General features: G+C 45.2%; 1 protein-coding gene across 1 annotated transcript in view; it reads right to left on the bottom strand.

Annotated features, from left to right (window-relative positions):
* The window catches only part of LOC144769777 (putative DBH-like monooxygenase protein 2), a 364,487-nt gene that overhangs the window by 227,377 nt on the left and 119,657 nt on the right, over nt 1-17,453 (bottom strand). The window contains exons 7-8 of the mRNA XM_078653960.1: nt 4,871-5,037; nt 3,672-3,763 (exon numbers count right to left, since the gene is read on the bottom strand). Coding sequence (XP_078510086.1) covers nt 3,672-3,763; nt 4,871-5,037 — 259 coding nt within the window. The remainder of the gene's footprint in view (nt 1-3,671; nt 3,764-4,870; nt 5,038-17,453) is intronic.

Genomic DNA, 17,453 nt, shown 5'->3' with positions numbered 1-17,453 from the left:
AATACATTTGCATTTCTCTTGTACAACTTGGTATATATTTTAGTTTTTCTCTAGTTTTCTAGTTATATATATACTTTTATACAATTAATCAAATAACTCTGAACACAAAAAAACATTCAAGAAACCAATCAACAGTTTTGCTACATTAATCATGTACCTCAATTACAAGGGGTCAATTCTAATTAGAGATACGAGATAACTACTTCTGCTGTACATATCAAAATTATGAGTTGTTTAGATGTTATTCCACCCAGTAAATACAGGGTGTAATAACCTCTCCAACCCCAGAGAAATTCAGCAGGTCAGCCCTATCGACGTTTCCTGGGGCAAAAACTGGTGTTAAAAACTACGACATTACGATTTTTGTCCTTTAATTACCCAAATATGCATTGTATGCTCCTTGTTTGAGTGTACAGCTTGGGATAGGCAATACTTATCGCACTAACACCAGTGACGGATTGTATCAGGTCCCATTTTTATTACATCTGACATTGGGTCACTGGTATAGAAGGCTTAGCTCTTGGCCTGGACTCCAGCATCATTAGCCAAAAGTAGGTCGAACACGCCTGCTTATTTCTGCTCCCGGTGCTCCTCTAGGAGGTTAACAGGGTAAGTTCCCGCCGGAGTCCCCGCTTCTGGTGCCATCCTGAAGGCGACAAGGGCCCGGAGAGCACTGGAGAGCTCTGATGGAATACCTCAGGACCCACCAGTGCCATGTCCACAGCAACGAACATCACTGGTTATGGCAGTCAGCGGCTGATGGCCACAGAGATGCGTGCGGCCCTCAAGATAGCGGAGGATGGCTGTGACTCCAGCCTAGCGAGACCCATTGGCACCAGAGGCCTGCTGGTGAGAGAGGCCCGGAGCCTGAGACTACTAGCAGGAGCAATGCAGTAGCAAGAGTGCCCTCCCCCAGGGGTGCCTAAGGACTGACCCTGTGGGTTGTAGGTCGGGACCCAGTACCGCTGTGGGTGCTTGAACCCAAAAGGAGACCTAACTTCATGGCACGGATCCGCCTGCCCTGAGCGTTCTCCCCGTCCCACAGCTGGAGCCCAGCATAAGCTCAAGATCAGCTTGGGGATCCTCCATGCTGCATCTGCCCACCCCCACCCGGCCTTCTACCACTACAGCCATCACCACCTTGGGGATCCCTCCAGGCCCAAGTTCCCTGCCTATAAGTGCACCAGCACCCTAAAGGCCTAGCAGAAAAACGGCGAGAAGATCATGCTCTGTAAATATATAATAAATATTTGTCCAACCCTAATTGCTTCTTAAAATGTAATCTTGAGTGAATTTGCAACTTGTATATATTCAACTCTAACAACTTGTATTTCTAGTCGAATTTTGTACTTACTACCATTCTTGTGTGAGTTTAGAGTTTATCTATCGTCAAGGAGTTCTCCAACACCAGCACCGGCACCAACGACATCACTCCTTCACAAGACCTCTGCGACTCCCTCGCCTCGTTCTTCCACCGCAAGATCGCCGACATCCACAACAGCTTCGGCGCCCCACCCACGCACCCAACCGTCGAACCAACGCCCCCCACCACCACCCTACGCACCTGGACCACGGTGACCACCGAAGACACAGCCTGCACGATGAACACCATCCACTCCGGATCACCGACCGACACCTGCCCACACCACGTCTTCAACAAGGCCGACTCCACGATCGCACCCCAACTCCGGAACATCATCAACGCCTCCTTCAACACCGCCACCTTCCCGGAGAGCTGGAAGCACGCCGAGATCAGCGCCCTCCTGAAGAAACCTACAGCGGACCCCACCGATCTCAAAAACTTCCGCCCCATCTCGCTCCTCCCTTTTCCTGCTAAAGTCATCGAGAAGATCGTCAACAGACAGCTGACCGCCTTCCTTCGAGACGAATGGATCCCTCGACCCCTCGCAGTCCGGCTTCAGAGCCAACCACAGCACCGAGACCGCCCTCATCGCAGCCACCGACGACATCCGAGCCCTGCTCGACAAGGGGGAAACAGTGGCCCTCTTCCTCCTGGACCTCTCCGCTGCGTTCAACACGGTCTGCCACCGCACCCTAGTCCAGCGCCTCAGCAACATCGGTATCCAAGAGAAGGCACTGGAGTGGATCATCTCGTTCCTCGCCGGAAGAACACAAAGAGTCCGCCTCCCCCCGTTTCGCTCCGAGGCCACCGAAGTCATCTGCGGCGTCCCGCAAGGATCTTCACTCAGCCCCCCCCTCTTCAACATCTACATGAAACCTCTCGCAGCCATCGCACGCCAGCACAACCTCAACATCATCTCTTATGCCGACGACACCCAGCTGATCCTCTCCCTCACCAGAGACCCCGACACCGCCAGAACCTGCCTACACGAAGGGATGAAAGACGTCGCTGAGTAGATGAAGGACAGCCACCTGAAACTGAACTCGGACAAGACGGAAGTCCTCATCCTGGGATCTTCGCCCTCCGCCTGGGACGACTCCTGGTGGCCCCCAGCCCTGGGCACCGCACCCAAGCCAACCGACCACGCACGCAACCTGGGCTTCATCCTGGACCCCTCCCTCTCGATGACCAGACAAGTCAACGCCGTCTCCTCATCGTGCTTCAACACCCTGCGTATGCTTCGCAAGATCTTCCGCTGGATCCCGACCGAGACCAGGAAGACTGTCACCCAGGCACTCGTCACCAGCCGACTGGACTACGGAAACGCCCTCTACGCCGGAACCACCGCCAAGCTACAGAAAAGACTCCAGCGCATCCAGAACGCCTCCGCCCGACTCATCCTGGATGTCCCCCGATGCAGCCACATCTCCAGCCACCTGAGGAACCTGCACTGGCTCCCCGTCGACAAGAGGATCACGTTCCGGCTCCTCACCCACGCACACAAGTCTCTCCACGACCTGGGCCCCAAGTACCTCAACGACCGCCTGACCTTCTACACGCCCACCCGCCAGCTACGGTCCACCAGCCTCGCCCTCGCAGCTGTACCACGCATCCGAAGAGCCACCGCCGGAGGAAGATCCTTCTCTTACCTGGCTGCCAAGACTTGGAACTCCCTCCCCATCCACCTTCGGCTGACCCAGGACCATCTCGCCTTCAGGAAACAACTCAAGACCTGGCTGTTCGAGCAGTAGCATACCCCTCCCCCCAAGTGCCTTGAGACCCTCCCGGGTGAGTAGTGCGCTATACAAATGGCATGATTGATTGATTGATTGATCTGTTTGCATCTTTTATGTTATTCATTTATTCTGAAGCCCGTATGTAATGTAACTGGTTCTATTGTAAAAGCGCTCTGACACCTTTTGGTTAAGTTTGCACTATAAAAAAACGCATAAATAAATAAGATTTTGCATGTCCCCAGACTGCATTTCCTTTATTTATATGAGGGTGAGCTTATGTGGGACAAGAAAAGCAGTATGTGTTTTTTTTTTCTCATGTCATTTTCAACAGTAACCTGAAAATTTCAATAATGAACACTGTGAGACATTTGGACTACTAAACTGAAGTCTGGTAACAAAAACACAAGAAACAATTAAATCCTTTAGAAGTCGGCATTGTGAGAAACAATTGTAAATGCTAACGATAATAAAACAATACATGCAATTTGTTATTGGTGCATCATCATTTTCCTGCTGACCAGAAGCCTTAATAATCACCCTTGGAGATGCCACCACATCACGGTTCTGCTTACCTGTACTGAACCACCTGTACCGCTGTTCCCGTCAGGTGAGTATGGAGGAGCTCAGCAAACACCTGCATATCTGGAATCACCTTGCCCGTCACCTTCAACAACAAAGGAGACATCTCTTCAGAGAACAGTGCTGCACATCAGCATTCCCACTTCAAGCTGCTCCCAAAGGCCACCGCTGTTAGACTGGCTCGTGCTACAAGGAACATCTCAGACAGTGGTTGGGATGGATGAAAACTTTTTAGTCAAAGAGAGAAAGGAACCTTTGACCATTTTCCCCTCTGTAGAATGAGCATGATTTGTATTAATAAAACTAACCTCCATTGAATAAGGGGGGGGGCTACAAATATTGGGTCAATCAAAAAGCAAGAAACTCATTGGCCCAACCAAGAGGTAATTCAGTGGTCAGAGCTTGCCATGTACATAGATTTACACACATGCCTGAGCTTAAAATTTCCTGCAAAAATGTGATTCAGCCGCTGCAGGATGAGAGTTCTGCCGGTGTGAGGGACTTGTGCGCCTGCTCTCTGAGAAAATGGGGTCACTTTTGACTCTAAATTCCAGAATCGTCTCTGTACAATCTGGTGACACTCTTTTTTTCCCTTCTCAATCTGGTGACCTAGATACTGAACTGCAGGCAGACAATACTGAACTTTTTTTGGGGACACTTTGTGTCCATTGTCTGCCAAGTGATTCCGCAAACCCACAGTGTCAATCATGCAAGCACCCTCAGTCTCCGAAGCGACCAAAAGGTCATCAATATACTGGAATAGGACTGAGTTCTGAGGCATCGCCAGTCCTTCAAGATTCTTTTGCAGTCTCTGACTAAAGATTGATAGACTTTCTGTATACCCGTGAGGGATTTGACACTATGTTAACAAACGGTCGTCCATCCTAAATGCAAATAAAATTGGCTGTCCTCATGCAACGGTATGGAGACTGCACAGCAAATGAAACACTTAGAGTAGTGAGAAGCTAATTAAATGCCCCCTTAATAAGATATCAATTTTCAGCAGAGTGTCCCACTGAGCGCAGGCTTGGGCTACATTCACATTGTTTTAAAGAGAAAATTGACACAGTGGTTCCACTTGCTTTAGCAATTCCCAAAGCGTAATGGGGTCTTCAGCATTCCAGTGTACATTATCCTATCTAATCAGGGGAAAAGCAGACCATGACTAAACACATATATGCCATTTATTCACCTCATCGAACATATCAGTTTTGCAGAGCGAGTAAAGGTTGAAAGATTCTGCCCCTGGAGGGATAAAGCTGAAATCTTGTGGTATGATCCCCGTTGTCAGTATGCCAGCATCATGCTCTCTTAGTAATGGGGTGTAATACAGCCGGATGCCAGAGCTGTCTGTTCGCCCTGGAAGAAAAGAGACACACAATACTTCCATGAATTAAACAGTTTAATACAATATTAGTATATCTCAAGTAGTTCAGGTGGACATGGAATGACCTTAGAAGGTTGTGTCTCACTGTTTTGATTGCCACAATGTGGGGTTACAATTAATTATTTTGGATTACCATCATTTTAGCTGGTAAATGTCTATAGAGAGTGTACACTTTATTACTTTATTTCAGTGTTATTTATATTTAATATGTGATTTACTATATATATATATGTGTGTGTTAAAATGAAGGAAATTAGAGACTACTGTTATGCATGTGGGACAGTATTGACATTGAGGAGTAGCCAGGACATTTTTTCTCTTTTTCTCTTTTTTTCTTTTTGTGTGCCTACGAATAATCAGTGAGAAGATCTTCACCTATTTTAATATCTATTTGATTTGGTCTGTAACACTGACAGTAGACTCCAACCTCGATAATCTGCACACTTGTGAAAAGTAATAACCGAGGCACCAATAGTCAATGTTGTTGAACCATTAGAATAGATATTTCAAAAACAGACTTTGATTGAGAGTGGACAAACAAATACGATATTTTGAAACGTACTGCAAGTGGATTTGTTTTCATGGCATGAGCAATAAATATATATCAAATGACAAAAAAATGGAAACAGCAAAAAAAAAATTTAAAAGTAACACCTATATTGCTTGAGAAGAAAAGGCTAAGTCTATTTAATTGTAGAATGTATGAATTTATATACATTATATTCTCCTAGTATGTTGTCTTTGTCTATGACATCATGTGACCAGCACTCTATATGAAGGGAACAGAGTTGTGGCGCTCTTTGTTTGAGCAAGGCAGGGGATCCTGTCGAAACTCATAACAACAGCACAGCAATTTAGCAAAATAAAGTTGGAAAAGTAATCTGAGTCAGGGGTGTCCGGTTTCTTCAGGGACCCGTTGGTTTGTGTATATATATATATATATATATATATATATCACCCTGGTCTTGATCACATGAAGTGCTTGAGCAAATTACACTTTGGGGCCCGATCCCGATTTCGGCCGGAAGGACTCCGAACCATGGGGCCCATTAGGATGTCGGGCGGATTGCCCCCGCCAGGCTGGCGGTGGCTACCGCCAGCCTGGCGGGGGCAATCCGCCTGACATCCGCATTCAAATTCCCCCCGTCATATTAGTATGGCGGGTGTGACCTCGGCGAACGGAAAGACCGCCCGCCGCTTTTCCGCCCCAGTCGCCTTGCGGCCGGGGCGGAAAAAGGTTACCATATTACAATGGGCTTAGGGAGATGCCTTTTTGTGGCGGTGAAGCGGGCCCCCAGAGTGAAGGAGAGGTGCCCCTTTCATTTGCATAAACAAAGCAGCAGGCACCGCGCGGTGCCTGCCGCTTTGTTTATGCAAATGTAAAAGTGCATTTTTAGCATTGTGGCGGGCGGTGCTGAGAGCACCGCCCGCCACAATGCTAAAAATACAGGATGAGCACACCACAGTGGTGGACGCATCCTAATACCCCGCGCGGGACCCCCGCCCTTATGGCGGGCGGTCCCAATTACCGATGGGATGGCGGACGGACTAATGGACCTAATGGACCCCCATGGACCCCATGTTCGGAGTCCTTCCGACCGAATCGGTCATTGCCGGCCGGATTCGTTCCCGACCGAGCAATTCCGATGGGCTCGGTCGGGAAGCAATCCGACTTAGCAAATGTCATTGACCATTTCATGAGTGATGTATTATGTGACGTCAACAGCAGTGGATAGCGGGCGCATGAGTTATAGTTAGCTGAACTAACTATAATGGGGGAATTTCAATGGTTTTGTATTAGTGAAATGTCCAGCTAAGTATAACATGTGTGAAACCTATGTTTTTTCAGTGAATTTCTAAGGTTTTTTAAATGCTAATTCCTAACTATAACGTGGCTGAAACCTATGTTTTTTTCAGTGAATTTCTAAGGTTTTTTAAATGCTAATTCCTAACTATAACGTGGCTGAAACCTATGGTTTTTTCAGTGAATTTCAAAGGTTTTGTAAATGATAATTTTTAAATGTATTAATTGTTATTTTTTTATACTGAGTAACTACATTATTTTAAACTATTTATTTTTAGATATTTTATTTTTTAAATATCATTACATACTTTTAATAGAAATTAAAAAAAATGTGATTAAAAATATTGAAATTGTAATATTTGTTTTTTTTTATTTTATATTTTTTCCAATTTATATATATTTTATATAGCAGGCAATGAAATCCTATGGAAAGAAATTCAAGTTAGTGGTAAGTACGGTTAAAATGACTTTTTAGGATCAGTACTGGGCTAAAAGATGCAGCACTGAGGTCTCTCCTGATAACAGGTGAGTAAATCGGAATTTGTAGTTCGGCTAATTTTAGAGAAATTTTTTAAAGTTCCCAAACTCCACACTTAGAAGAATTTCCAAGTGAAACCAGTCACTGTTAGCCTATGGAAGGAAATTCAAGTTACTGTAAGTATTGTTAGACTTACTTTTCAGGATCAGTAGTGGGCTGAAAGATGTAGCACTGAGTTCTCTCCTGATAACAGGTGAGTAAATCGGAATTTCTAGTTCGGCTGATTTTAAAGGAATTTATTTAAGTTCCAAAAAAACACTCAATGTTACCCTATGGATGGAAATTCACTTAGCAGGTAACTAGTGTTATCATTACTTTTTCTTACTCAGTGGTGGATCCTGGATCGAGCATTGGTGCATCTCCTGTAAACAGTTGAAAGAATGTGTTCAAGTCATACAGGCGATTTTTAAGGAATATTTTTAGTTTGTGAAAATTGAATCTTAGAAACTTTTCTGGTAAAAACCAGACAATGGATTCCTATGGAAGGAAATACAAGTTACTCGTAAGTACGGTTAGAATTACTTTTCAGGGTCAGTGCTGGGCTAAAAGATGCCGCACTGGGTTCTCTCCTGATAACAGGTGAGTTAATTGTAATTCGTTGTTTGGATGATTTTAGGTGAATATTTTAAAGTTCCAAAACTCCACACTTAGAAGAATTTCCAAGTGAAACCAGTCAATGTTACCCTATGGAAGGAAATTCAAGTTACTGCTAAGTATGGTTAGAATTACTTTTGAGGATCAGTACTGGGCTCAAAGATGCAGCACTGGGGTCTCTCCTGATAACAGGTGAGTAAATCGGAATTTGTACCACATCCAGTAAGCGCCACAGAGCTGCGTAGCAGAGAGATGTAAAAAGGGGCACGGCATGCACCACCTCTCTTCAAAGCAGCGCAGTGGCGCTTCCTGGAAGCACCTGGTGGACTACTTGGCCCCCATGGTCCCTCAGGTTTGAAGTTGAATTTTTTCCCCAACTTAGAATGCGCCACAGGGCGTGTTTGCACCCATCACGTCAGGCCCCGTCCCCTTCCTTTCACCACTGAGTAAACGCGCCCTTTCACCGTTCTAAGTTGAGAGATTAAGTCCCTGTTCAATCCTAAGGATCCCTAGGGTCAACCTAGCCCTCTAGGTACCTCCAGTGAGCACCACAGAGCTGTGTTGCAGAGAGGTGTAAAAAGGGGCATGGCCTCTGAACACCTGTCTGCAACGCAGCTCCCTGGTGCATACCAGAGATACCTGTTGGGCTCTTTGGCTCTCAGGGACCCTCAGTATTGAAAGAGAAGTAATTCCCTAACATAAAACGCACCACGGGGCGCTTTTGCACACTGATGAAGGAAGGGGGTGTGGCCTGAGGTGACATGTCTGCAAACACACCCTGTGGTGCATTTTAAGTTAGAAAATGTATTCCTCTTCATTCCTGAGATCCCGTGTTGGCCAACTAGCCCACCAGGTACCTCCAGTATGCGCCAGGGATCTGCGTTGCTGTGAGGTGTTCAGAGGCCACGCCCCTTTTTACAACACTCTGCAACGCAGCTCCGGGGCGCTTACTGGAGGTACCTGGTGGGCTAGTTGGCCCCTAGGGGACCTCTGGATTGAAGAGGAATTCATTACCCAACTTAAAACATGCCACAGGGTGTGTTTGCACACACATCACCACAAGCCCTGCTCCCTACCGTCACCACTGTGCAAACGCGGCCCATGGCACATTCTAAGTTGGGGGATTAAGTCCCCCAACATACCCCGTTGGGGCACGTCAGTATTTAATAAAGCATGCACTTCTGTGCGGGTGTTTGAAACATGAAGGACAAATGTTTCTCTAGCAGATGTAAGAGTGACCTCTTTTTGAAACAATAGCGCTCTTATACGGCTCATTTGGTTGACTCTGCTTTCAAGGTCGGAAACGACGGCCAGATAGAAACATCCAGCTTCCCATGCAGAGGAGTAAACACAACTTTTTTATAGCAAACCACACGCTCAGTTACCATAATCATGTAAGCGATGCCTGCTAACATCGCACAACAATCTGCATTATTTCAAAGTAAATAACTTCCGTTTGCCAGTAAAGTGAATGTTGGTATGATAGCAGGTGTCGGAGTGCCTTTCAAATCTCAGGCCAAATTAGCCGCATCTTGATTACAAGAGCCATGCAATTGTAGGTGTCCACAAAGTAAGGAGTGATCTGGTGCTATTGAGCAATCCTCGCCATTCTGACAAACTTATTTTCCCTCCCTCAAGCACCTATATATAAATGGTAATAACCAACCTTCATGGAGATAAGCGCTCCCTAAAGATCCATATCTGCCTATAGCATAGTATTTCATACAAACCTCAAACTTAAACAGGCTAAAAAGTAACGTTATGAAACCGTGGATAAGCCACACAGCTGAATCGGATTTCTAATGAGTGACCACTTCTAACCATTCTCATAGCGCGCCTTGTGCTCTAATTTGACAGTGAGAGAGTAATTGCACCATAGTTTGTCTGCTAATCATTCTCAGCATACGCTATGAATACACTTCGAGGTTACGCGTCGCATCAAAGCTTACGTATGACATCACGTACTGCGCCCCGTACGCGAAAGACACAAATGTTTTTAATTGTTTGATCATACTAATAGAATACATTATGTAGGATACTTATGAAAATTGTTTTTTTTAACTTTCAACAATCGTATATTACTTTTAAAAGCAATTACACAAATCGCGCTGGAACGTCATACGAACCCACATCGTAAGCGTACGCAAAGCCATGAGACTTTAAAAGATGAGATTTCATTGGTTCATAACACTTCCTATTCCAACTGTTGAAAGTTCCGTCCCATTGTAATCATTCTACTTTCACTTTCTAAGAAGAAGCATCTCTTCTGAGAATATTGTCAATAGAAGGAAAATTACTATAATAACCACACGGACACAGAGATAAGAATATGAGGATTTAATGTCCCATTGCTAGACTCGCGGCAACTCCTGTGCCGACCTACGTTCCCAGAATGCAATGGCTGCCCCCTCTGGTAAACTACACGAATGTTTAAGGAGCTACAAAGGGACCCCATCACCCGGGACTCAAAAAATAACATTTGGGACCATCTGGGGAACCCCAATACCCCCCCACGGTCCCAGCCAGCTCCCTGCGTCGTTCGAAAGCCGGCATTGCTTTGTCAGAGAGACCAGTTTATATGCTCCTCTCTCAAAAAGTAATCTGCTTTCCTACTTAAAAAAGACAGCATATTAACTTGCTCTCTCTTTCAAATAGGAAAGCGGTTTGCCCTACCATAGCAAACAGCAGTGTCCCGGGGGTAGGTACCCCGGGACACTGCAGAAGCCGGCACTGGGAGATGTCGGACCCCAGGGCCATCAAGAGCTCCAGGAGGGAGGCCGTGCGACCCCCTGCCAACATTAAAAAGCCCCGAAAGATGGTGGTCCCCGCGGCTGGGTGGTCCGTGCCGTCACGGACCCCACAATTTTAAATATAACTGCCCCAGGAAGGTGGCGGTCCCCGGAGCATGTGGGGGGGGCCGTGAACCCCCCGGCATACTTCAAAATAAAACCCCGGGGGTGGCATTCCCCGGGGCTCGGGGGACTATTCAACCGCCCATTACAGAAAAGAATTGCCCCCGGGATTTGCCCCCCCCCCTGGGAGCTAACGGACTTCTAGTTTTTTTTTTACTTTTCCACCGCGTACGAGTACGATATGCATACCTTGCAGGTTTTTAAAAAAAAAAGTAAAACATTTTTTGGGGCCTAAAGATCCATGTGCGACCCCCTCAGCAGGCCTAGAGGGTCATCATTTTTCTACCCTGCCCCTTTTCCTTATTTTTCAACTTTCTTTTACTGTTTTCTTGTGACTCGCTGCTACCGAGGCACAAGATGGCCACCAACACTTCCAGGTTTCGAATGTTGATAGACAGTTGACAGCCAATCAGCATACAGCTCGCGCTCGTAATTGAACGGATCCCTGTAGAACTCTGTCTCTAGATATCGCTATGATTTTACTTGTAATTTTCTCAGAAACTACTGAACGGATTTACACCATTTAACAAACAGCACAATCTGCGAACCGAACTCTACCTCTCTGCCAAATTTGGTGTAATTCTGTTTAGCCGTTCGGGTTGTAGCCCTGGTTAAAGATCCCTATGAAAAAATTGCATGGGAAAACACGTTTTGGGACCCCCCTTTTTTCTCGGCCCCCACTTGACGAATCACCCCCAAACTTTCAGGAAAGGAGCGGAACCAAGCAGGCCATTTTATTGGAGAAATTCGCGAAGATTCGTCCACTGGCGCCAAAGTTATTCTAAATAGAATGTTGTGGATTTCCTATGGAAAGTAGGTCCTAACTATAACTACCTACTGGCGACTGCCAGTAGGTAATATATATATATGTGTATATATCCACTCCAAAACCTGCCTTCACTTCCCATTCATTCACGAACAGACGGGCATGGACCCAGTTATTGTAGTGCAGATTTATTCAGCCAGTGCCACCATTACGAATGACAACTACTATGACGAACTAGCACCCCTGAAAAAACACCAGTCGAAATCATCCAGCAAAAAAGCTCCCTGGTTCAATGATGACCTTAAAAATTCCAAGAAGACATGCCGCACCCTAGAGAAGAATTGGAGAAAAGAACCAACCTCAGACAACATGGCCTCCCTCAAGACAGCCACCCGCAAACACCACCAACTAATCCGATCCGCCAAGAAATCAGCACTTAAGGACCGTCTCGACAACAATTCTCACAACAGCAAAGAACTCTTCAATATCGTCAAAGAATTCACCAACCCACCCGCAGCATCCAACGACATCACTAACTCCCAAGACCTCTGCGATGCGCTATCCTCCTTCTTCTACAACAAAATTGCCGACATCCACAACAGCTTCAAGAATACTCCCAATGACCAACTCACCCCACCCCCTTCAGATCCCACTCCTCCAACTAACTACCTCAACTCTCGGAACCCAATCACCATTGAAGACACCATTCGGCTCATGAACTCAATCCACTCTGGCTCACCTTCGGACCCCTGCCCCCACTACATCTTCAACAAAGCTGACTCCATCATCGCTCCCCAACTCCGCGATGTCATCAACTGCTCTTTTGACACCGCCACCTTTCCAGAAATATGGAAACACGCCGAACTCAGCGCCTTCTGAAAAAACCAACAGCAGACCCCTCAGATCTGAAAAACTACCGACCCATTTCCCTCCTCCCTTTCCTGGCCAAAGTCATCGAGAAAGCCGTCAATAGCCAACTAGCAGCCTTCCTTGAATCCAACAACTCCCTGGATCCCTCACAAAACGGCTTTCGAGCCGAACACAGCACCGAAACCGCCCTCATTGCGGCGACCGACGACATCCGAGCACTTCTGGACAACGGTGAAACAGTGGCCCTCATTCTACTCGACCTCTCCGCCGCCTTCGACACTGTCTGTCACAACACCCTCATACAACGCCTCAACAAAATCGGCATACAAGGAAAAGCCTTAGACTGGATCATCTCATTCCTAGCCGGGAGAACACAGAGAGTCCGACTCCCCCCATTCCACTCAGAGCCCACCGAAGTCATCTGCGGCGTACCTCAAGGCTCCTCACTCAGTCCCACCCTATTCAACGTCTACATGAGTCCCCTCGCCTCCATCGCACGCCAACACAACCTCAACATCATCTCCTACGCCGACGACACCCAACTAATCCTTTCCCTCACCAAAGACCCCAACACCGCCAAAAACAACCTTCACGAAGGCATGAAAGAAGTAGCCGAATGGATGTTACAGAGCCGCTTAAAACTCAACTCAGACAAGACGGAGGTGCTCATCCTAGGATCCTCCCCCTCAGCTTGGGACGACTCCTGGTGGCCTTCCGCTTTGGGATCTGCGCCCACACCCACAGACCATGCATGTAACCTTGGCTTCATTCTAGACTCCTCCCTCTCAATGTCCAGACAAGTCAACGCCGTATCGTCCTCCTGCTTCAACGTCCTTCGCATTCTCAAAAAGATCTTCCGCTGGATTCCCATCGAAACTAGAAAGACTGTCACCCATGCACTGGTCACGAGTCGACTGGACTATGGCAACACACTCTACGCCGGAATTACAACAAAATTGCAGAAAAAGCTCCAGCGCATCCAAAACGCATCAGCGAGACTCATATTAGACATCCCGCGCCAAGAGCACATCACCGGTCACTTAAAAAACCTCCACAGGCTTCCCGTCAACAAAAGAATTACTTTCCGCCTTCTTACCCATGCACACAAGGCCCTTTATAATCTAGGACCCGAATGCCTCAACACCCGACTGTCCTTCTACTATCCCACCCGCCAACTAAGATCATCCAATCAAGCCCTCGCCGCAGTCCCGCGCATCCGAAAAACCACCATGGCCGGCAGATCCTTCTCCTTCCTGGCTGCCAGGACCTGGAACTCACTCCCCACCCACCTCCGCCTTACTCAGAACCACATCTCCTTCAGAAAAGAACTGAAAACATGGCTATTCGATAAAAAGTAAACCCCTCCCTCCAGCGCCTTGAGACCCTCTGGGTGAGTAGTGCACTTTATAAATGCATGAACTTGAACTTGAACCTATTACGCGTTTTGGGAGATCCCTCCCTTGATCACATATATATATATATATATATATATATGAGAAATCATCCAGATCCTTTGTTCGCTCGCATCTCCAATATACACTGCTTCAGCTACAAAGGAGTCACGAACCACCGGCACTGCAGGCAAATCACAATTTTATTCTTGTTTTCATGGTAATATATATCTATAATAGATATTTAAATTTCAAACAAAACCACATTCACTGGATGATGTCATCAGTGATGTCATTTGAGATGTCACCAGTGATGTCATCAGTGATGTCACTGACCATGTCATGAATGATGTAATATGTGACATCATCAGCAGTGTATTGAGGGCGCGTGAGTTATAGTTAGCAGAACTAACTATAACTGAGAATTTCTACGGTTTTGTACGAGTGAAATGTCCAGCTAACTGTAACACACATGAAACCTATGGTTTTTTCTGTGAATTTCAAAGGTTTTTTAAATGCTAATTTCCAACTATAACCTCTCTAAAACCTATGTTTTTTTCAGTGAATTTCAAAGGTTTTTTAAATGCTAATTTTTAAGTGTAATAGTAGTTATACCTATATTTTGTACTGAATTTCTACAGTTCTTTAACTATTTATTTATAAATATTTCATTTATTAAACATTATATATTTTCTGAAAATTGCACAAAACAAAATGTAAAACTGAGATATTTTTAATGGTTTTTTTTGTTGGTATTTTAATATATTTAAATAATTTTCTTGTTTAAAAAAAAAATTCAACATTTTTTTGGGGAGTTGGGCACCCAAAGCGTACCTACCGCAGTGGGTCCGCGTATTCTAGCAGCCATTTTGGAAAATTCGTGAAGGATACACGTATGGTAAGCGACGAGTGCGTGTTTTTTCAGTTACGTCATATACGTACATTGTTATGTGGTGTGCGCGACCAGTATACGACCGGTACGCGGCTGCTGCTCCCACGCATTCGCAACACATGCGCATTATGGTACGCAACACTTGCACGGTGGCGGGCCCCATGTGACGTCATATATGTGCTGGGGCGCGCTCGGTGCGCGACTCCGAGATTTTTTATGTTCTAAAATGACATGCATGTATCTTTAATGTACATATTAGGGCAAGAGATTATCTAAGGTATTCATTAAAATAATATAGTTCTACTTGTAATAAACGTATATTATTTTTAAATATATTTTCGCGAAGTCGCTTGTGGTGCACGCTTTGTGAGCGCATGGTGCGCGGATACCATGTGACCTAAAAAAAAAGATTTGATTAGTTCACAACAATTCCCACTGTAACTATTGAAGGACCCCACACATCTTCAGAGGAACATCTTTTTTCCTGCAAGGACCTTTTTGGCTTTTTTTGGTGTTTTTAAAAAAAAATTCAAAAAACTGCATCAGTTTGCAGGTGCAAGTATCTCCGAATGAAGAAGTCTTGGATGAGGCACCACCTAAACAGAGGCCAGAATCTGTTGTGTGGAAGTTCTTCACCTTTCCATCAGGAGAAAAAAAAGTAAATGCCAGGAAGGTGAATTGCAAAATTTGCAAGAAAGTCCTCTCAAGAGGCAGTGAGAAAAAGTATTCATGAGGCACTGCCAGCATGTACAAGCATCTCCGGACTCTCCATCCTCGCAATCTTGATCGGGAGGAAATGAGGCGAGCTGTGTTAAACCCATCACCAGCTGTCACCAGTACATCAGGAGCATCATCAGGAACACCTGCTATGGACATAAGACCATAATTTGCTTTTCTGAAACAACACTGTGCCAAGTGTCAAAAAATTATATGCTACTGTGAGCAATCGGTGAATGCTGTTTGTGCTGCCCAACGCAACCATCGCTGTTAATTTTATTTTGATCTTTTTGGAATGATAACTAATTCTAAAAGTTTCCTGTTTAATTGGTTCCTTTTTTTGTTCAGTTTTTGAAAAAACACCCCAAAAAATACAAAATTGTTAAATTTTTTTTAAAAAAAATACAAAGGAAAAAAGAAGAAAAAAAAGTTGTTATCAGAACTACCTTATCTGGTAAAAAAAAGAACTATAATTGCATGGTAACGTGTGAAAGTTTGGTTGAATATATGTGTAGAGCATGATTGAAAGAATGCATTAGTAGTGTATGGTGAATTTATAGGGGCAGATCTATCAGGAAGTGCTGCACCGTGAAATTGCAAGCCCTTTAGCTGCACCGCGCTGGAGCACTTCCGAAGAACAGGGATATGACATATTTACATGAATATGTCGCAACTCTGTTCTTCTGTCTGCACTGGCGCACAAACTGCAGCTATGCATTGAGGCAGGGGAGATTGTTTTTGTGCAGGAAGGGACACCTTCCTGCACAAAAACAATCACTAAAGGCATTTTCCTCCTTCAATGTGTGATGTGGAATGCAGCACACATTGAAAGAGAAAAAATGAGGAAAAATGAAAACATTTCTTCTCATTGCGCCTCGCTACACCACCTCTAGGGGTGGCGCAGCATTCACATGTATCTCCAGATTTACGATTTCTCATAAATATTGAGATGTGTCTTGTTCCATGGGTGTTGTGTGGGAACATACACAGCAACACCCATGGAATACCTCTTCAACGCAAAGTGCTGCATTGTAAATATGGAGCAGTTCCCGGCGCCATCACTACATCACAGAAAGTGATGTACTGGTGGCGCAGGGGGCTTGTAAATCTTCCCCATAAGTGCTTAGGTATTGGCGGAGTGATACAATAAGTACATAGTGCTGGATGGGTGATTGACGAAGTGCATGACTCTGACAGTAGGTATGGCTGCATGGTACTACTTCAGTATTTAGTGGAGTGTACCACCAGTATGTATGTGCTTAGAGGTTTGTAGGGATTGTGCATAGAATATTGTACGTGTACTTGTGTTGGTGGCTAGGGCACTCCATAAGTACACCGCTAGTAATTGGAATGATGACAGTGCTGCAAACAGAGTGCACAGTTAATTTATAAGAGCTTAGGTATTAACGGAGTAATAGGATAAGTAGATAGTGGTAGATAAGTGAATAAAGAAGTGCATGGGACAGATTGGACGATTCCTAGACTGCATAGGTACTAACTGGGTATTTAGAAGAGTGTATCAATAGTATGTAGCTAGTTAGAGGTCTGCATGGAGCGTGCACAAAATATTGTAGCTGTAGTTGTGTTACTAGCTAGGCCATTCGATAAGTTCATGACTAGTAACTAGAATAATTACAGTACTGCAAACAGAGTGTATTGCAAATTTATAACTGCTTACGTATTGGTAGAGTGATAGGATAAGTAGATAGTGCTGGATGACTGATTTGAAAAGTGCATGAGACTGACAGGAAGATTTCTACACTGCATAGGCACTAAGTGGATATTTACAAGAGTACATGAATAGTATATAGCTGGTTAGAAGTCTGCATGCATAGTGCACAGAATATTGTAGCTGTACTAGTGTTACTAGCTAGGCCGTGACTAGTAACTGGAATCATTACAGT

This window comes from Lissotriton helveticus, chromosome 7 (genome assembly GCF_964261635.1).
Source record: "Lissotriton helveticus chromosome 7, aLisHel1.1, whole genome shotgun sequence".
Lineage (NCBI taxonomy): Eukaryota > Metazoa > Chordata > Amphibia > Caudata > Salamandridae > Lissotriton > Lissotriton helveticus.
Note: the sequence above shows the minus strand (reverse complement) of the source record. Positions and strands in the feature narration are given on the sequence as shown.